Genomic DNA, 21121 nt, shown 5'->3' on the forward strand with positions numbered 1-21121 from the left:
CTCGACGGCGAAGACGACAATCAAGGCCGTCCAGTCCTTCCACCTCGTCCACGAGGCCATAAGGCTGCCAAGGCCGATCTTGTCCGGGAGGCGCATGCCATTGCGTTCACGCAGAGCATGGAGAAGATAATGGCCGACAATCGTGCCGCCTTGGCTGCTAGGGACGAGAAGAGGCGTCTAGAAAAAGAGGCCGCAGCTGCCATCTTCCACAACCTCGCGAAAGAGGTAATTGAGGTGCAGAAGGCAGACTCTGATGCCAAATTGCTTGACGCCGAGGCTAGGAGGATGGACGCAAAGGCCAAGATCCTTGCAGAGGACACTAGGATCATGCTAGCCGACTTGAGCAACGTCGACGACGACACCAGGGCCTGGTTCATCAAGAGGCGCGCCGAAATCCGCGCGCGAGACGACTGATCGCCGGCGCCATGCGACCAACACCTTGGCCTCTTTTTGGACATTTTTATTACTGTTCAGGCCTTGTTGTGCCCCTTTTGGACTCCACTTTGCGCCGTGATATGTGCAAAGTGTGATGAACTTGTTTCAGCCCTCAGTTTGCGGCTGTAAAATTTCATGCAAAGTAGTTTCAGCTCTCAATTTGGACACCAATTTTTGAATTCTCGCCTGCGCCGAATTTGCGTCGCGCCGCTGGAGCCAGCCCCAGACGCAAACGGACAAGCGACCATTTCCGTGTCCGCCAGGCGACGCAAACGGACGTCCGCGGACATTTTGGGATTTAGAGGACGCCGGTGGGATGGCCTTATTTCTCCTCAGCGCGAACCAATACGTGCACCTTTAAGCCGTTTACGTCCGGCCACCTCGAGTACCCTGACTAGTGACGACTCGGGAGGTGTACTGTCCTACCCACTACCCAGTGTGATCATAGTCTGTAGGGGTAAGACAAAATTTGCAATCCAATGACACTTCGCTGCAGTTGTTGCTCCCTCTTTAATCGCTCGTCTTCTCCAAGGGCCCGGCTCTGCCACAACCGCGCGACCAACAATACAGTTGATCTCAAAAAGAAGAAACAAAAAAACAGTACAGTTGTAGTTGTAGTAGGGGACTCGACACTCGAGTAGCCGGGTGGGTACCCAACTACAAGGCTAAAGCTAATTTAGCTGGGTATGGCACATGAAAATACTGCTCGATCGTACAAATTATATCTCCCTTTTGCGATGGCCTTTCTTCACCGGCTGGACTAGAAATAGAGTAAACTATCGAACAAGCTTGTCGTGCCACCCTTTCGAGCATATGCACAGCAATGCAATGATCCTGGACAGCGACCATTCAGCTGCACAGATGCACCCGAGATAGACACCCGAGAGGCAAAGCGCCTTTCCCGCGAGGCAACGCAACAAAATCCACGCTCACTTTACTGTGCAGCCAGGTCTTTTTCGAGTATTTCCCAACAGTGCGCCAACCGCGAAGAAGAAAAGCAGACCATGCCAAGACTGGGCAAAGAACCGACAGTGCACTCACACTGCCCAGTTCCATCGGCCAAAAGAGATTGGAGTAGAGCTGCTGAGAGTGCCATGATCAGGTATCCCAGGCACATGCGCAACTCAACTCCAGGTGGCCATCAGCTCATCAACCGTTTTTTGACAACAACAAAAAAACTGAGATAGAATGATATGCTAGGACACTAAATAGTCTATAAGACTGTACTGTTAAATAGATTTGGTTGGTCAATGAATACCATCCCGAGATGATGGAATAATATACTAACACTGAGAGCAGAATCAGCTAATATATATATAAATACAAATGGTAAAGCAAAAATGCCATCATCTACATGAGCAGTTAATGGAAGAATCGCATGAATAACCCCCTATCCAATCAACCCTATGGGCAGCACCTCCCCTCTGTATGAACTTTGTACAACCTGTTCCCCTTAGATCCTTGAACCCATCGCCCGAGCAATGAAACGGATAAGAAGCACCGCCTTCAGTTCTCAGATCGAAATGGTATTACGGCCCAGAGGAGGCGCAAGTCCTGGGCCAAGGAGAAATCAAGATGTAAATCAAATCTGAATGGGCTTATGTCATGTCATAAGAAGAATGAGCAACACAGCATTTTGCCTGAAGAATGAAGCATTATCAATCTTCACACCAAAGGCCGAAAATGGACAGGAAAGACTGAACTTATATACATTGATTCTCGATACCTTATGGGTAAACTGGTAGCTACATTAAAATGAAATACTACGTGCATAACATGGCAATAGGATTTTCTGCCCTGTTTTCTGTACCAATGCCTCCATCTAATTCCCAAGGTAAAAGGATATTTTGCAATGCCATAGTTCACACAGTAAACTAAATGTCTACCATGTGTTAGTCATGCACCGCTACATTAATATTTTGTTTTTCTAATAGTAGCGCCAACGTCTCCTGTAATCATGTATGCCATGCTACTATTCATGTAATGAGCATCACATAGAATATTGAAACAGAGAAAAGTAGGTCACCTCAAGACAATATGACCAGTCCAAGATATATCGACGCGCAGAGGAAAATAAATGAGATGAAGCCCCTGAAACCAAGAATATCAATTGTTAACAAAAACTGTCAAGAGTCTGTATTAACTTCATACACATCATCCAAATAAGGAAAAGGTTGAAATGTAGAGCATATACCATATAACACCCCATCCAACACCATTGCAAGGGCAAGGGCAGATTTCAGCGAATTTCTCAGCATCACTTGAATTAACTCTTCGGGATATTGTGTCATCATAAATATCTACATAATTGAATATTTAACATATAAATATAGCATGCAACTTATTAATTATTGTAACATGTAATTTTAAGGAAAAGGTTTCCATTCTTTACCGTAAACTGAAAATAAGCTATTCATAACACCTGTGACATATAACCAAGCATCAGAATGTATTTACAACAATAATTTTATGTCCCAGAAACTCAGGGTGCAAAAGAAACAAGAAGGATATATCCAGTGGGGGTCTAAGCTCTCACCTATGAACAGAATCACATACTTCAGAGCATGGACAGTTGTAAACTCTTGTATAACCCAAACAACAGCAATGAATATGATGAAACCTGGAACGTTATAATGTAAGTAGTATGCAGGAGAGTAAAGTTCTGGATGAAGTTGGTGTCATATTTGTGCATACCAATGCAAAGCCAGCGTAGAAACCACTGCATAATTACACAAGAGATGTCAATACTTTAGAAAATTATGACAGTTACAGAGTGAAACAATCAGCAAAAAACAAACGAAGAATCAAAAGTTGCAACAATAAATTAGCAAACTTACATTTTTGGCAACAAAAAGAACAATAACTAATGCAAGTATGAAGCAGCCTGATGCAATTCTTGTAGCAAGGAGGTTTGTGGATGAGAGTATGAACACCATTCCCCAAAATGAGGAACCCAGATCTGCAATTGGAAGAAAACAGTGGCATTAACATTATACCAAATTGTAACAACATACACAAGTGGGACATGGCCAACAAATCTTGACACGGAAGTCTAGAACTCAAAAGAAAGATGAATTTTTTTGACCCTGGAAGAAAGATGAATTTGACTATAATAAATTATTGAAGTATTCAAATGTCATAAGAACCTAGATCTTTTTAGTAAAATTGCGCATAAGTTCCACAAGAGAGATTTAATCATTTATGTCCTCTAAAAGGTTCAACAAAATAAGCCTCTTGGATCTCATGTGTCAATCAGGGAGGAGTTTCAGTGACAAAGGATGTGCTTGCCAATGCGGTGGATAGTAATTTGGCTTTTGCAACCAGCGTTTTCTATTTTATAATTTGGCTAGCCAGCTTTTCGCTATTTTCCTACAATATAGTATAAAGTAAGTTCAGCAGCCACAAACTAAGCTAAGGAACCCGTAATTTTCTCTTTTTGTGTGTGTTCATGCTGAGACTTGTATAAGGCAGGGGAGGGGGACGGAAAAATGCTTTACATCCGGCAGGCAAGATTATCCAATAAATGCCACCACGAGTTTGTGTAACGCCACCCTCATTAGCATGGACCTGCATACCCTCAACCTGCAAAGCAAATCACATTAAGATATAGTATCAACATATGAATTCCGTTCACAAACAAAAATTTGAGGCCGCGTGGCTAAGCAATAAAATTATCCCAATCCAATATTGCAAGAGAGTAGGTATTTCTAAAAGGCAGGCCTGAATTTCATAATTATAGGACATACCTATAAGGGCCTCAGAAGATGCCTTTTAAATGTTCTAAAATCAGTAATCATCATTTGTATCTTAACTATGGGGTTGTACAAAAAAAAGAATCAACACTCCCCGACAATAAATAAATGTTAGGTCAACCAATTGTTTAACATGAGAAAAAGAGGAAAGAAACAAAGACAAACAAATACGTGGCACGTTACAAATCATGCAATAATAACCAGAAATAAGCCATCGTTTGCTCTATCCCAATGGCGATTCAACTCCGATAACCACTGATCAGAACTTACGATTTTGCCCATGCCGGCATCAAAAGACACTAAACAGGAGTTTCCACGTGGCTATATTTTACACGTAATCCTGCAGTTATCTCTCAAGCGGCATGTGCGGAAAGCAGATGCATGAGATACTTCACATAATGCGACAACAATCCAAGGGAAGACGTATTCAACACCAGCTATATACGAGCCGATAATCTGAATGACCAATCCATTTCAGCAATGTGGCACAAGAAAATGCCCAAGAGAGCATACATTCTTGAAAAATTAGAACCTTTCACCAGAACCCCTCCTCACTTGCAAAATGGGTCTTGCGTTCAAAGGGGGAGAGAAAAGGGTCAGCGGCCTTAGGTCTTTTATGAAATGAAGTCCTATTTTTAGAAAGAATACAAGGATTGATACTTCCATAGTATGTACTACTGTCTGACCAAAGCAAACACTAAAATTCTTAAATTTCAGAAGGAAGACCTAACTTTCAAAACTGAAGGAACAGAAAGAAGCTTCTAACTGTTCCAACATCAATGATCATCATTCGTATCACAAATCTGGTGTTTTCCACACATAGAAGAAACGCTCTCCAACAACAAAAATCACTTAACCAAGTGAAGTGTTTAACATGGAATGAAGGAGGAAAAAACAAACACGAACAAATATCTTGCACTGTACAAATTCTGCAATAATAACCATATAAAAATAGACCATTCTTTGTTAACCCAATGGCGATACACCTCTGATGACCACTGATCAGAAAATCCAATTTTGCACATGCCAACATTTAGATACAATTAACAGAGATTCTCATGCCCCCTCATTTTACCCCTAATCATGCAGTTCTCTGCTTAGGTCAAGTAAGTGGTTAACATGGGAAAAGGAGGAAAGAAATGAAGACAGACAAATATGTGGCATGTTACAGATCATGCAATAATTCACGGTATTCAATCCCAATGGCGATTCAACTCCGATGACCGCTGATCAGACTTACGATTCTGCCCATGCCAGCATCAAAATACACTAAACAGGAGTTTCCACGCACCAAAAATTTACACGTAGCCCTGCAGTTGTCTCTCAAGATGCGCCTACGGAAAGCAGATGCATGTGATATTTCACATCCTGCGACAGCAATCCAAGGAAAGACGGATTCAACACCTGCTATATACGAGCTAATTATCGGTACTACCTCGGTTCCGGTTTAATCGACGCCAGCCCCCACGTACGCATATGCTCGTGTAGGCACCACTCTGCGTTGATTAAAATGGCACCTAGGGTGTATGTATTACTTTGTGAGCAAAGCAAACACTAAAATTCTTGAATTTCAAAACTGAAGGATAGAGCCTAGATAAGGAGCGCCAGAAAACGTCTTCTAATTGTTGTAACAACATCGATCATCATTCTTATCATAACTCCAGGGTTATCCACACAAAGAATCCCACTGCAAAGAATCAACGGTCTCCAACAACAAAAGTCACTAAACTAAGTGAAGTGTTTAACATGGAATGTTGCACTGTACAAGTTTTGCGATAGTAACCATAAACATAGACCATTCTTCGTTAGCCCAATGGTGATACAACTCTGATGACCACTGGTCAGAAAACCCAATTCTGCACATGCTGGCATTTAAATAGAATAAACAGAGACGCTCATGCCCCCTCATTTTACCCCTAATCATGCAGTTCTCTCCTTAGCTGCCTCTGCACCTGCAGATGCATGTTCATACTTCACATGCTGCACGCCTGCTATCGTTGAGCCACCAAGAGAAATATTCTTTTTAGAGAGGGAAAAGGGGTAGCTGTCTTAGGTGTTTGATGGAATCCCCTCTTTTAAAAAAAGAATGGGAATATCCCCTACTACTTTCATGACACCAAAGCAAACAGTAGAAAGGCGCTATCGCATAACGCTAGACGGAATCCATCCATGATCCCTACCGGTGCGTTGGTTGCCTCACCTACCTACCTGGCAACTTTTGGTTGAAACTAGAGGCCCTGCAAGTACAAATTTATCAGCAGGAGATGGTGGGAGAAAGTCTGTGCCCACTTGAAGCCTAATCGGATGGATTTGCTTCCCAGATTGCAATGCAAGGCTTAAAGCGTCGGTCCGCCCGCACGAAATTAATACAGTGCGTAAATCCTAAATCGGGAGCGAGATAGTAGTAGAAGCGGACTGGGAAGGAAGGCGTGGGAGGGGGGCTTACATCTCCGCAGGTGAGCTTGCAGGCGAGCGCGTGGCTGGTCTCGTGGAGGAAGACGGTGATGAGCTTGAAGGGCGTGAGCAGGAACGTCCTCCACAGCTTCAAGGAAGGAGGCCAGGAAACGCCCGAAATCAGGAAGCGCCCACACCACTTGGGCTAATCAGATACAGAGGCGGCGAGGGGTTAGAGGGACTCACGGCGAGGATGACGACGGTGGAGACCCCGACGGCGGCGATGAAGACGACCTGGTTGTGGCGGCAGCAGCCCTGCAGCTCCCAGTTGATGTTGAGCACCATGGCAGATGAGATCTGCGGTGGCCGACGCCGGAGGGGAACAGAACAGGGGAGCACACGGGGAAACTGGCGACTGCTGGTTCGAACTGGGTGAAATGAAACGTGCGCGTGCGGGCACAGTCACCGAGAGAGAGGGCCGGGTCGGTCGGCCGCGGCGTGTTTGCGCGTTTTGGGCCGAGCGTGTTTTGGTTGGTACAGCTGGGCGTGGTTGCTGGTCTCCGGCGAATGGGGTGATGGAAGGATTACTGGGTTTTGTGTGGTGGCGCAGGCAATAATTGTGTGTGGCTACATAAATTAGTACTCCGGTTAATCCAAAACTCCAGAGCTTGAATTGGTGGTGATGAGAGCATCCCCACTCGTTTGGGCTCCCCACGCCCAAATCCGGCGAAATTTTCGTCCGGATTGGAGGAAGATTTGGCGTGGGGAGGCCCATTTTCCCAGCCGCGAGCCCAGGATGGATGCAACGCAATACGACGAATTCAGACAAAATAGGCGAATTCGTTCAAACATAAGCGAAATTTAATGATATTTAACATATAGAGGCGAGTTCGTACATAAATAGGCCGAATTCGTACATATATTTGAATTCGGCCTCCTACATGCCGAAATGGCGGTAGAAGGTCGTGTAGTCGCCGCCGTCGTCGTCGTCGCTGGAGCCGGCGTCGTCCTGGGGCGGCGGCGCCTCGTACCAGCGGCTCTCGTGCCACTGGCCGCGTCGCCGCGCGTGGAGGCGACGCCGTAGATGTCGTCGCCGCCGCTCACCTCGAGCTTGATCACCTCCACAGGCGCGGCGTTCGCGAGGCACGACGGTGCGGCGGCGCGGGCGGCGAGTTGTCGCGCGGCGGCGAGATCCAACATCCGCCGGCTGCGCACCTCCTCCTGCGCTCCCGATCGCGCACGGACCACTCCGGGCCGCGGCGTCGATGGGGAGGGTGTTGTCGGCGGGCACCAGGTCCTTCGGCGACACGGCGATCGCCTCCGCCACGCGGGCGTCCTCCGCGCGCTTCGCCTCCTCCTCGGCGAGCCGGTTGGCGGCGGCCGCGCGGCTCGATTCTTCGTCGTCTTCCTCTTCCGCCCGCGTTGCGGCGAGGAGGGCTGGTCGCGGATGATGAGCGCGCCGCTGCGCCTCTACGGTCGGCGGTGGAGACGCCGGCTCCTTCTTCACGGTGGCCGGAGACGGCCACTCCTTCTTGACGGTGGCCGGCGTCGACCCGCCGGACCTAGACGCCGATCTCGATCCCGACGACGAGGAGGACGGCGCCATCCTCCTCGGTATCCGGGAACTACCGTGCCGGCGCGACACGGTAGCGCCGCCACCGGCGGCGGCATCCCCAGGACGGGGAGTTCCCGTCCTCGATGTGCGCGAGCACATTCTCGAGGGTGCGGTTGGGCGCGCTCCACCATCGGCGGCGGCCGGCGGCGTTGTTCCTTGCCGGAGGAGGAGGAGGGCCGTCGTAGCGGCGAGTTCGCGTTCGTACCTTCGCGGAAGAACGCGATCCACGCTTCGTGGTTGTCGGGGAAGAAGCGCGGATCCGCGCGCCGCTCGTCATCGAGAGTGGGAGCACCTCCTCGATCGCCGTTTCGAGTGCGCCGCCACCCGTTGGCGGCGGCGGGATCGGCACGCCGCCTGCGCTCAGCCTCCAGCCTCCCGGCGCGCGGAAGTCCGGCGGCGCAGGGTAGCCCGCCGCGTGCAAGAGTCGCCCCTCCCATTGGTGGAGAGAGCGGCGGCCGAAGCCGTTGTTGGCCGCACCGTCGTTCGCCATTGCTGGTTCCTTCGAGTTCGGGGATGATTTGGGGGAAGACGAGCGAGGAGGTGAATGCGGGGCAGCCGGGGTAGTTCGGCGATAAATAGCGGTAGGCGCGTATGAAACCGAGGCGACGACATTAACTCGCCGCGTGGAAGCTACGCGTCCGGCGAATGCTGACCGGCGGCAGGCTTTTACAGCGCGCGGAAGACGATGCGATGAGGACGACGATCGGTGTCTCTCGCCGACAAGTTGGGGCCACCAGACGCGCAGGAACGTTTCGCGCGCTTTCGTTTCGTCCGGAGTCCCCGAGCGCTCCCCGGGGGACCGGGGGTGGCGTGGGCTCGCCGGATGGATGAAGGGCCAAATCCGGACGAAAACGAGGAACCGGGGGCGCGACTGGGCCGAATTACGCCGTCCGGATGGAAAAAACGCTCGCCGGGGGCCTCGACGGGGGCACGAGTGGAGATGCTCTGAGCTGGACGAGACGACTCGGGTATGACTGGGTCGCCGGACGTGACTCACTCGGTAGCAACCGTGGTCGGACCTTTCTTCTTGCCTGCGGTTCCTTTCCGCGACATCTCTTCCGAAACTGCAAGTCTGGAAACTGACGAGTAACCGAACACTGCTGCAGCCAACCGTGGTCCGGGAGTGGCTGAACTGATTTCTCCTCCTGGTGATCGGTCACTGCCCGAGGGGTTCCATGTCAGGATTGGCGAATCATGGAATCGGTTAGATCGTCCTGTCAACATTATGGCCCCTCGACTGAATAGGGCAGACACAAGTGATACCATGGAACGGCTTCTCTCCTCTACATCCATACGGTGGAGTTGTTCAGTTATACATGGACCATAGGTCTATATTGCGTAGAGAATGCAGTGCGATGTACAAGAGATCCCCTTACATTTCTTGAAGATCCGAGAGATCAGCAAGTGGCAGGTGGACGCGGTGAACCGCTCTATCTTTTGCCGTGGTTCGACCAAATCGTGTTGCTTCCGCGCAAAAGCACTGAATTCCGTGGTCGGTGGTAATTACTTCTCGTGCTACTAGTACTACTACGCATCAACGTAGTATCTGCCTAGTGCTTTTTCTCCGGGTTGCAAATGCTTCGAGGTTTGTCTTCGCGTTGAGAGGAATAATATGTTGGCACATGCCACATGAGTTTTAGACAGGCAGGACACTCTTCTCCCCAAAAGGGATGCAGCTTGCCAGTAGTGGTGTAAACAGATCGGATCGAATCACATTTTGCTCATACCATATATTTTTTTGGGTTTAGATCGGAGCGGATATTGATCAGTTTCAGAATCGAATGCGGATATACCGAACTGCGGATTGAATCGGAAATGAGGCAAACTCGGACCGGAAACAAATGTAGTCGGATATATGCTCTTATCGCTACATAGTTATAGTTCTTCCGAATCTTGCGAGAGACTTAAACTTTCAGTCTTGTGTAGTTAAGAAAAAAAAAACACTGCGCTAAAATTCAAGCATTGATAGAAAAATACAGCTGAACATGCTTGCCAAATCAATTTAGTAACTTAATAGCTCCTAACCTTGCAAGATTGACCTTGGCTTTTGCCTAAAAAATCAGATTATCCGGTCTAAAACCTTTGGATTATCCTAATTAAGTTTCGGATAATCAATATCCGTATGCTATTTGCTAGACCATATCCTATACCGTATCCGGAGCATCACTTCGGAATCAGATAACACTTATCCGCCGGATTCTTTAAAATCGGATATGGATACTTTAAAATGGATCCGGCGGTGGTTTCAGTGCGGAAATTATTCTATCCGTTTACACCCCTACTTGCCACTGCACCTCCTTGCAACTACACCTTTCTTGCGACCATCGGCACGACATGCACATATCTGACTCTTGCACCCAAGCCTTAGCCTCCACTAGTGTTTCTTTCTTCAAACAAAAAATGGAAATGAAATACAGCTCCCTCCATGTAATGTAGTCCATGTAGAACAGTTCAAACATTCATCAAACATACATATAACAAAAAAAATTGGTTATCCATCACAATACCACATAGCCAAGCAAATATCTAAGGTCCCTCTGCTTTGCAAGATCTTAAAGACACGGGAACATGAAAATTCAAAATTACAATACCATGCATACTCAAGCTTTATAGTTTTGGGGTTTTCCTATTCCATCATAGGAAAAAAGTCTTTCCAAAGAGATCTGACAGTTTCTACGGATTTAAACATATGGATCAAACAAGCGACATAGGAAAAAAAATCTTAAAGCTTTCAATCAAACATAAATGGAATGAATGTTACCCAATCCAAAGTCAAGCATAGAACCAGGCCCTGCAAGTCCATGGAGAAATGAGAAATCGGATTGGTCCAGAGTTAGCTATTGTAGGAGGAAGGAGTTCTGAGATGCCCACGGCTGAGACATCTGAAGCTGTGAGCATTTAGCAAGCTGCATCCAACAGACTTGCTTTTTTATTATGCTAAACAAAGGTTGAGACTTGTCAAGCATGGAGTTAACGTCACCGTCATACTTGCTAAATATTTTTGTTGAATGCAGCACATCATGCTCCCCTGCCTACCAGGGAAGATCAGTAGACCACACGCCCAGCCCACGGAGACTTGTAGACGTAGACTGCGTGGCCCCGCGTTGGACCGGTACAATCGCATAGCCAGCCAGTCAATGGCGCCTTGGACGAGTCAGACCACCAGCCCACCTCCAAAAATCCAGAGACACTCCAAGTCTAGCCATATCTCCGGCGATCACGTCTGCCCCGTCGCCGGTCAGGTGCGATGACCGTGTCATCTTGTTTCTTCTCTGCAATCTCGTCTCCAGTTTCTTGCTGCCTTTCTCCTCGTGCTAACTGATTCTTCTTGTTTAATTGCAGGTTCCGTTGAAGCAAGTACCATGGGCCCTGCCCTTCTCTTCTTCCTTGTGCTTGCGGCAGCAGCACCGCTGCTCTTGGCGGCGCAGAACAAAACCTCGACGGTTTGGATCAACAATGACATTTTCTTCGACGGCCCCGTCTACATGCGCTACATCGTCAGCAGTTCAGTACAGTCACAAACTTCCTTTGCCGCAGGGTTCTTTTGTGTCTCACCCTCCTCCCTGTCCACGTGCAACGACGATTTCCTCTTTGCGGTATCCATTGTTGGTACTGGCGATGGCGAAGTCGGTGTGGTCGACACTCAGCCACCAGCGGTTTGGTCTGCCAACCGGGATCGCCCTGTTAGAGAGAATGCCACCCTTGAGCTTACCAGAGATGGAAACTTAGTCCTCCGTGATGTCGATGGTAGCCACGTCTGGTCAAGCAACAGCTCGGGACAATCTGTACATGGCATGAAGATCACCGACATCGGCAATCTGGTGTTGTTTGATCACAGGAATGCAACTGTGTGGCAGTCATTTTATCATCCTACTGACACAATGGTCCCTGGGCAGTCACTTGTTGAAGGTATGAATCTCACAACAACTACTTCTGCAACAAATACTGGGAATCAATTTTATATCACTGTACGTCCGGATGGATTATATGCGTCCGTTGAATCACAACTCTACTTTTCATATGCTACGAGCCAAAAAATGACAGGAAATGCTCCAACAAGGGTCACATTGATGAATGGAGAACTCACAATCTCTGGGGGGGATGACTCTATCCCACTACCAGAGTCTAACTCCAGTCAGTACATGAGATTAGAGTCAGATGGACATCTAAGGCTGTATGAGTATGCTTTGTCTGCTGCCCGTTGGATTATGGCGTATGATGTAATGCAACTTGGTGATTGTGATTACCCGACAGTTTGTGGAGAGTACGGTGTATGCACCGCTGGGCAGTGCACATGTCCGCTTGAGGATAATTCAAGTTCAAGCTACTTCAAACCGGTGGACAAACGGAAACCAAATCTTGGCTGCACACCGTTAACTCCAATATCTTGTCAAGAAATACAACATCATCAGCTGTTGACCATTCCCAGCCTTTCCTACTTTGACTACAACCACCAGGTTGTGAATGCCACAGACGTCGATGAATGCAAGCAAGCCTGCTTGAACAACTGCTACTGCATGGCTGTTTTGTTCAGATATGGACAGAGCGTTTCCCATGGAGAATGTGTGTGGCTGACCGAGGTCTTATCTTTGAAGGCAATACCACCTGGAACTAGTGGCTACTACTCCTCGATTTACCTCAAGGTGCAACTTAGCCCCTCTAATGAAAACAAAAAGAAGTTGATGTTAGGTGCTACACTTGGAACTATTACTACCCTTGTATTGATTGTCATTGTTGTCACTCTTTTTCTACAAAGGAGGATAAAGTATGAAGAGAAAGATGAAGAATTTGATTTTGATCAATTGGCTAGAATGCCGACGAGGTATTCTTTCCAGAAGTTGAGCGAATGCACTGAAGGGTTCAGTAGGAAGCTCGGAGAAGGTGGGTTTGGGTCGGTTTTTAAAGGGAGATTAGGTGAAAACAGAGTTGCAGTGAAACGTCTGGAAGGTGCTAGACAAGGAAAGAAAGAATTCTTGGCAGAAGTCCAGACCATTGGCAGCATTGAACACATCAATCTTGTTGGGCTGATTGGCTTTTGTGTAGAGAAGTCCGAGAGGCTTCTTGTATATGAATATATGTCAGGAGGGTCGCTTGATAGGTGGATCTATTATCGCCATAACAATGCCCCCCTTGATTGGTGCACCCGATGTAGGATCATTATGGATATTGCTAAGGGCCTATGCTATCTTCACGAGGAGTGCAAGCGAAAAATTGCTCATTTGGACATCAAGCCACAAAATATTCTCTTGGACAATAACTTTAATGCCAAAGTGGCAGATTTTGGACTATGTAAGTTAATAAATAGGGATCAAAGCAAGGTAGTGACTATGATGAGAGGAACACCTGGGTATCTGGCACCTGAATGAATGGTTGACGTCTGCGATCACTGAAAAAGTGGATGTCTACAGCTTTGGAGTTGTTATAATGGAAATGATAAGTGGAAGAAAAAACATTGACAGCTCGCAGCCCGAGGAGGATGTTCATCTCATAAATATGTTACGAGAAAAAGAGCAAACCAATCAGTTGATTGATCTGATCGACAAGCATAGCGAAGATATGGTCTCACGCCATGAGGAAGTAATTCGAATGATGAAGCTTGCAGTGTGGTGCCTGCAAAATGATTGCACTCGAAGGCCCTCCATGTCAACAGTGATCAAGGTATTGGAAGGTGCAACGCACATAGAAACTTTTGATGCAAATTCAATCATGTTTGTTCAAGATAACCCATCCACATACTCAGATCCGTATCATGCATCCATCTTGTCTGGCCCGAGGTGAAGGCTAATGTGCAGAAGAAATTTACCATGTACATTTTTGCTTTTGTATCCTATCATATTTGTGTTTTGGGAGTGTGTTTGGAATGGCACCAAAAAATAAAACCCAGCAAATATATATGTCAGATTGTTCGTGGAGTAGTATTTCGTACCTTTAAATCTGAAAAGCCAGTACTGTCATCCGCATATTCAGATCCATTTCAAGCACCCATCTTATCTGGTCCAAGGTGAAGACTAATGAGCAGAAGAAATTTAACTTTTGTATCCTCTCCTATTTGTGCATTTTCTGCTTAGTGTGTTTGGCATGGCATCAAGAGAATAATTTCCAGCAAATATTATGTCGGATTGTTGGTGGATTAGTATTTCCTACCTTAATAAAGCAGAAATGCCAGAACTCGCATGTGGTGTATGCTAGAAGATGCTAAGCGATGGTTTTCTTGATGCCGTCTGTAAGTTGCAGCTCGCAATGTGTTAATATTCAGTTAAGGCATATCTAGTTGAAGCTTCAGTGTTTAACTTCCATGTAGTGGTGGAAATAGAACATTAGGATAGATTTACAGGAGAGCAGATCAACACTGCCCAGGAACTAAACTATTATTGGAAAAATGATTTACAGGAGTTGCAGGTAGGTACGCTTGATTGATGGAGTAAAATATTTCATACCTTTGAGGTTGAAAAGCCACCAGTTCCATGTGCTGTATTTTCTTGATGCTCTGTGTAAGCTGCAACTCGCAATTGTTCTCCAAGGTAGTGAGAATACACCCTGTCTGGTTCCCATCCGTTGAATCTGATGCCTTCACTGTGAGTCCAAATATACAACTCTATAGATTCTGAATCTGAATTCCAATCCTTTACAATCCCAAACAAAAATCCTGTTTGGACTTTGGATGTCCTTCGGAATTGTGATGTAAATCAGAACTCTAATTAAGAATGCGAAATACTGAACCGAGCTCGAGAGAGTACAGCTGAGGCAGAGGTGGCTTTGGCCTTTGGGGGAGGCAGAACCTGGAGAAGCAAAGGTTCCGTGGAGTAGATCTGTGTCCTGGAGGCGGCTAGCGCTGCACGCTGCTAGTTCGCCGGAGGGGCGCGCCCGTGTAGAACCGCTGCGATAGGAGGTCGAACCACGAGGAAACCATGTCGGAGTAGCGGCGAGAGGTGGGCAATCAGAGACTATTGGGTACGGGTGGCGCTGGCGCGAGAGCGGGAAGGACCCGTCAAACGGGGGACGAGGGCTGCGACAAAAATGGGCAGCGCCCCGATTGCTTCTCCTTCCCCTGTAGAAACTGAACTGAACCAGCGTCCTCTGTGCTCTAGCCGTGCTGCCGTTCCACCACCCCGTCGCTCCGGCGTCCACATTGGGTTCAGAGAACAAAGATGTGGAGCCTCGACCTGGATGACTCTGTTCCTCCGCCGGCCGCCTCGTCGCTTACCTCGCCTCCGCGTGCAAGCCCAAGGAGAACTGGAGACAAGCAGCCGCTTGCATCATATGGTTGGAAATTTGGAATCAGCATTTCTGCAATGCTTTATATTATGCTTTCCCGCAGCCGCTTCTCTATTTTGATCCAGCAGCCGGACTTGAAACTCCCAAGTTCTTCGGACCTATACAACAATCCGATAGAACTCAAGAAGTTGAACGCCAATACGCCATTCTTCAGAGGTCGAACCCAGTCAACAGCCAAGAATTTTTTTTAAATAATACACTTTTTAATATTAATTCCAGAAATAATATTCGTTTTTGGCTTATTACAGAAATAATACACCGTCGGGGTCCGCTAACCCGAATTTACAAAATCGGGGTCGGCTAGCCCGAGACGAGGCGAATCTGCCGTGTCAGGCCAAATTCGGGTTGCTCGTCCCCGAAGCGTGGCTGTCGGCCACCGAAGGGCCGTGTCGGCCTGTCCCCTGGCCAGGGGCAGACTGTGTCGGGGAGAGGAATCCCGATGCGGCAATTTCGGGTGGGGCGACCCCGAGTCGCGCGGTTCGGGCGCACTGACCCCGAAGCGCAGCAGATGAAATTCGCACGCAGCGCTGCTCGACCATCTTCTTCCTCCTCCAGCTTGCTGCTCTCTGTCTCTCTCTCTCTCTCGTTAGCTCTCAGTCCAGCACCATTTTTCCTCGTTTGTGAGCGATTTATCCAGCCATTCGTTGTAGTTTCACCACCAAATGCTGTAGAATTAGCTGATCTATAGATGGGTTAGTTTTTGAGGCGTTTTGGTGGAGGTGTTGTTGGTGTTGGTGGAGCTGTTGGTGGTGGTGGAGCTGGTGGAGGTGGTGCTGCTATTGCTGCGTGGTGGTGCAAATTGCTATGGGGTGGAGGAGCTGAGCTGCTTACGGAGGTGTTTGGCACGCTTCAAGGGTAAACCCTAATCCCTGATATTAGATGGTGTAATCATAATGCATGTTACGTTCGTTAGCTTCAGGTAGCAAGTATTTATTTAGGAGTGCAGGTGCTAGATTTTTATTTATTTTAGAGTGTAGGTGCTAGATTTTTTTGACGAGTATGTAATTTTTATAGGTGAGCAGATATGTCAGATAGATTAAAATTCGTTGTTTACTTCGGTCATGGCACGGTCCGAACAACTCCGATGGGAGCTGATGCGAGCGAGTTTCAAAGATTTAGGAGTTGCATCTGACAAACCCAAAAACATGGCGAGTTAGTCAGTTGAAGGAGTGGTTGACCGTGAATTTCGGGCTTAATCCCGAAGCATACACTGTTGGTGTGCATGCTTTGTGGAGCAGCTCCAGTACCCAGATTTTCTGGCGGTTGAAGCCGATTGAGCGGACCTCTCAGTGGGTGCACTGGTTGGAAGCGTGCGAGCGCAGGGGAACTCACCCCATCGCCTTAATGCTTCCCGAGGCGAAGGTGGTGAATTTCCAAGAAGGCGAGGGTGCGTTCCATCCAGGCCGAGCGATCAAAGTTCGATCCGGGCGGCAGCGTTTCCAATCCGGCAGAGTAGCCATGCAACAGTGGTCATGACGATATCGTTGAGCTTGAAAGCGTGGACGAAGAAGAAGAAGAGATGCAGAACATGATGGACGAGGAAGACGAGGATGGAGTGGACTATGAGGTTGACTCCGCTGAATCCGGTGGATCCGAGCATTTCAGATGATAACGAAGAGGCGGATCCGATCCCCTCTTCTTGGAACCATGATTTGTCGGAGGCAATGATAGTCGATGATCGGCACGATTACGCTCGGGAGTACAGCATGAACACCATCTCGGTTGGTGCTAGATATGCCGACAAGAGACATCTGCGTAGAAGCAATCACTCGGTGGGCAATGAACACGCAAAGGGTATTCAGAACCACCGTTTCAAGTCGAAATTCTTGACAAGTGGTCTCAGCCGATGCTAGATGTCCATCAAGGGTGCATGGGTACTGTCCAAGTATGACACAACATGGGTGGTGAGCGATTTCGTGCCGCACACATGTGTCCTTAAGAGTATGTTGAAGGATCACCGAAACCTTACATCCACTCTTATTGCTACTTTGTTCTACAAGGAGATTGTAGAGAATACAAAGCAATGGGGGTTAAAGCCATCCAGAGAAGAGTTCACCTTCAATATAAGTATGTAATTGAATATGGCAAGGCATGGAGGGCTAAACAGACGGCAGACTGGAGAACAGATTCGGGACCTTCTATGATGCTTATGACGGTGTCGTCCGTCTCCTGCAGACATTGAAGGACCGGAATCCGGGCACCCATGTGGACATACAAGACTTTGTGATACCCGAGTTCCCTAATGTCGTGGTTCTCGCATGTGGTGTTTTTCGCATTCAGCATATGCATCGAGGCTTTCATGCACCTGTCGTCCGGTGATGTGTGTAGATGGAACTTTTCTAACTCGGGAGGTACAAGGGATGATTCTGACAGCAATTGGAGTGGATGGCAACAATCGATGTGTGCCTCTCGCATTTGCATTTGTTGAGAGCGAGAACACCGCTAGCTGGTTATGGTTCTTCGAGGCGATTAAAAAAATCGATAGTGAAAGATCGCGAAAATGTGTGCGTGCTACATGACGAGCATGCAGTATACTTGCGGCTATCAAGACTCTGGTAGAAGCCGGACTGATGAAGAGACGCCATGGCAGGATATGCGAGAGTAGGTGGTGCATGCGCCACCCGGGGCCAATTTCTTCTCGCAGCTTTAGGAGCAAGGGTCTTATGAATCTGTTCAAGAAGTTGTGCAAGCGAGAATCAAGAATGCAAGTACACTTTTCTCCGCGGCAAGCTGGATGAGTTCACTAAGGACCATGTGCGGGATGTTAGCCGCCCGAGCTGCATTAGTAGCAGCTCATGCAGCTGTGGGCACAGTACACAGGTGTTCCAAGAGGCCCTGAGCCAGATCCTATTGGGCTATGTGACCTGCCTGGATTTGACCCACCCAATACTAGAAGGAGGCCTGGACGACGGATTAAAATTTTTGCGAGTGGATAGAGCACGAGCCATTAGAAAGGTGGTCTTTGCTGCATGACACACATGGAGCTAGGTATGGTGTGATGACTACCAACCTAGCTGAGTCATACAACTTCGTGCTTAGGGGAAATAGGGCATTGCCGCTGACAGCCCTTGTGGAGGGTATTTTATATGGCACTATGAATTATTTCAAAGAGAGGCGGGAGTTGGCTTTGAAGCATATGCTTGAGAATCCAAACACTCCTTACTGTAAGGCCATTATGGAATATATGGATGTCAAGATGGAGAAGGGTATGTCACACACGTTCTCGGCCATCGGTAATCAGGAAAGGAGGTTTGAGGTGCGCTTACCAACCGACAAGTTTGGTTGTGTGAATGCGGTGAGAACACATGAGGTCAGAATTGGAAATGAAGAATGGCCATCGTGTGCCTGCACATGCAACAAACCGAGCTTGCTTCACCTTCCATGCTCCCATGTCTTTGGCAGCTACCAGGACAACTAGGGCTGGACTCAATCTCTTTCGTCTCTCCATATTACGCGAAAGAGGCTGTGCTGCACACCTGGACCGGCGAGATGGTCGGATACAGAGTTGTGGGAAATTTTACTACGGTGATACCAAATGAAAGGCGGTACATCCCTGACCCAAGGTTATTGCGTACAAACAGAGGTCGACGGGAGACAAGGCGCATTAGAAATGATATGGATGAAGCAGAAGCGGGTGGTCCAACTAGGCAATGTTTTCTCTGCAACCAATTTGGACACAGGGACCCCCTATGTCCCACTTTCTACCCAGCAGCTGCAGCGGCGGCGGCAAACCGAGGAAGGCGAGGCAACCGAGGAAGGCGTGGGAGGGGAAGAACTAGAGGGAGACAGTAGAAAATTTGTAATATTTATAAACTATGCTTAAGTTGTAGTACGTGTGAACCATATTAGTCTGAACAATGGTACAATTTGTAATATTTCTGAACTATGTTTTAATTTGAATTTTGTATGAACTATGCTTTAATTTGTAAACTTTGTGATCAATGGTTTAATTTGTATCATCTTTGAACAATGCAACAATTTTTGATATCTTTCTGCAGATATGGCGGCCCGCCCGTTGCTCGATCCAGGGATTGATGAGAAACATCGTGCATCGCACTTGGAGTCCGACCCGCAGAGCATCGACCCACTGCAGACCCGTACTCCAAAGAAGAACTGGATGATACACCCTCAGTGGGAAGACAGGTAGGTGTTTTAGCTTTAATTTGAAATTTACCTTCGAATTGGACCTTGCTTTACCTTTTTCATCATTTGTTTTGCAGGTTGAAGTGGGCTGGACTACTACCTTTCGCTCGATTAGTGGAGGCCCGAGAGAACGTTTCGCGTCTGAACTACGATGCTACTTTGATCACCTGCTTAGTGGATCGATGGAGGCCCGAGACCCACACCTTCCACTTTCGCTGGGGTGAGATGGCTCCTACTCTAGAGGACGTGTCTATGTTGCTGGGCCTTCCGTTGGCTGGTGAGCCCATCGGCCCATTGGAGGAACCCGTGGGATGGATGCACAGCATGGATGCACGTTTCGTTGGTGTTCGCGAGGGCGTTGGGCCTATCTCTTTTGAGGCTCACGGCCCTCGTCAGGCGTGGCTACACGAGTTCCAGGTTCGTAACAGTTTCATTTATTTTATCAAGCCTTAATTACCGCGTAATATGTAGTCCTAACATTGAATATTTCTTGACAGATCGAGCAGTTCGGATACCCCGATGCACCGATGACTGCGGCCCAGATCACTCGCAGCTTGGAGGCGTACCTCATGTGGCTACTCGGGAAGACGATGTTCACGGACAATCACGGGAACACGATCAGTGCGCGGTACATCCCTATAGCTCAGGAGATAGCTGAGGCCACAGAAGCAGAGGACATCACACAGAGGAGCTGGGGTTCTGCGGTCTTAGCCGCTACGTACCGAGGTATGTGTAAGGGTTGCCAGCTCACCTCGCATGGTTCTGGAATCGTTGGTTGCCCCCTCCTATTGCAGCTCTGGTCCCGGGACGAGGTTTCCGTCGCCGCCACGATATTGGTGCTGGGTCTTGGCCGCCAGACGAGTTGTATGACGCGGATCGCATCGACATGCCGACGTTTGGTTCTATATGGACATCGCGGAAGGTATACACACCTTGTTTATATTGTTATATAAAATGCAACACTAACATACTTATGTTATGTTATGCAGAGACATTTTGGGCATAATCATCATGCGGAATTGCTACCCAAAGCATTCACGAAAGCAGTTTGACCTACTACTGGAGAGCGATGTTAGTTGGGAGCCATACAGTGAGGACCACCGCGACGAGACATACCCAGGTGGTATATCGTTGATGTGTACCAGAGATTGGGCCTACTGGATGACGAAGGCGAAGATCATCTTCGATATCTTCGTGGAGGAGATGTCGCAGCAGAGGGTCATGAGACAGTTTGGAATGCGTCAGTTGATCGAGCCACCACCTCCCACAGTTCCACTACCACCACGCGTCCACGCGTGAGTACAATTTAATTTTACCATCAGTTATTACATCAATTGGACATTCATTGACGGATGGGTACAATTTAATTTTCAGGTACAACAGAAAAAGGAGCGAACAAGACTGCTTGTCGGATGGGTACAGCTCCTGGGTCCATACATCGCTGGTTGGGCCAATGCGCCGGCCGTGTCATGGGCCACTAGGGAGCCGTTTGATCTTCGGGAATTTC

The 21121-nt window shown here is 47.9% G+C and overlaps 2 protein-coding genes and 1 pseudogene across 3 annotated transcripts; 2 read left to right on the forward strand and 1 right to left on the reverse strand.

The window, feature by feature from the left end:
• Positions 1 to 1649: 1649 nt before the first annotated feature.
• LOC127295930 (uncharacterized) lies at positions 1650 to 7062 on the reverse strand. 2 transcript variants are annotated; one of them, XM_051325964.2, is made up of 10 exons: positions 6828 to 7062; positions 6634 to 6729; positions 3933 to 4017; positions 3273 to 3394; positions 3130 to 3154; positions 2972 to 3055; positions 2828 to 2857; positions 2630 to 2735; positions 2462 to 2526; positions 1650 to 1989 (listed from the first exon to the last, which is right to left on the reverse strand). In XM_051325964.2, exons 1-9 carry the CDS (start codon positions 6924 to 6926, stop codon positions 2463 to 2465), a joined length of 711 nt encoding a protein of 236 aa, XP_051181924.1. In that variant the 5' UTR covers positions 6927 to 7062; the 3' UTR covers positions 1650 to 1989; position 2462. The 2 variants fall into 2 exon arrangements, with proteins under 2 accessions (XP_051181924.1, XP_051181925.1); XM_051325965.2 differs by lacking the exons at positions 6634 to 6729; positions 6828 to 7062 and adding an exon at positions 5428 to 5469.
• A 4496-nt stretch (positions 7063 to 11558) lies between these two features.
• LOC127295931 (G-type lectin S-receptor-like serine/threonine-protein kinase SD2-5) lies at positions 11559 to 14111 on the forward strand (annotated as a pseudogene).
• A 5135-nt stretch (positions 14112 to 19246) lies between these two features.
• LOC127347762 (serine/threonine-protein phosphatase 7 long form homolog) lies at positions 19247 to 20913 on the forward strand. The gene is made up of 4 exons (XM_071818202.1): positions 19247 to 19614; positions 19692 to 20031; positions 20112 to 20536; positions 20604 to 20913. The coding sequence occupies exons 1-4, from the start codon at positions 19472 to 19474 to the stop codon at positions 20911 to 20913; spliced, it is 1218 nt and encodes a 405-aa protein (XP_071674303.1). The 5' UTR covers positions 19247 to 19471.
• The last annotated feature ends 208 nt before the right edge of the window (positions 20914 to 21121 follow it).

This window comes from Lolium perenne, chromosome 4, assembly GCF_019359855.2.
Source record: "Lolium perenne isolate Kyuss_39 chromosome 4, Kyuss_2.0, whole genome shotgun sequence".
NCBI lineage: Eukaryota > Viridiplantae > Streptophyta > Magnoliopsida > Poales > Poaceae > Lolium > Lolium perenne.

Excerpts from the sequence above, each read along its gene's own strand:
- LOC127295930 (XM_051325964.2), bottom strand. The coding sequence starts at position 6,926 with ATGGTGCTCAACATCAACTGGGAGCTGCAGGGCTGCTGCCGCCACAAC. Across the intron at positions 6,730-6,827 it reads CCACCGTCGTCATCCTCGCC|CTGTGGAGGACGTTCCTGCT; the intron begins GTGAGTCCCTCT and ends CCTTCCTTGAAG. Across the intron at positions 2,858-2,971 it reads GTATGTGATTCTGTTCATAG|GTGTTATGAATAGCTTATTT; the intron begins GTGAGAGCTTAG and ends TATATGTCACAG.
- LOC127347762 (XM_071818202.1), top strand. The coding sequence starts at position 19,472 with ATGGCGGCCCGCCCGTTGCTCGATCCAGGGATTGATGAGAAACATCGT. Across the intron at positions 19,615-19,691 it reads CACCCTCAGTGGGAAGACAG|GTTGAAGTGGGCTGGACTAC; the intron begins GTAGGTGTTTTA and ends TTTGTTTTGCAG. Across the intron at positions 20,537-20,603 it reads CTATATGGACATCGCGGAAG|AGACATTTTGGGCATAATCA; the intron begins GTATACACACCT and ends TATGTTATGCAG.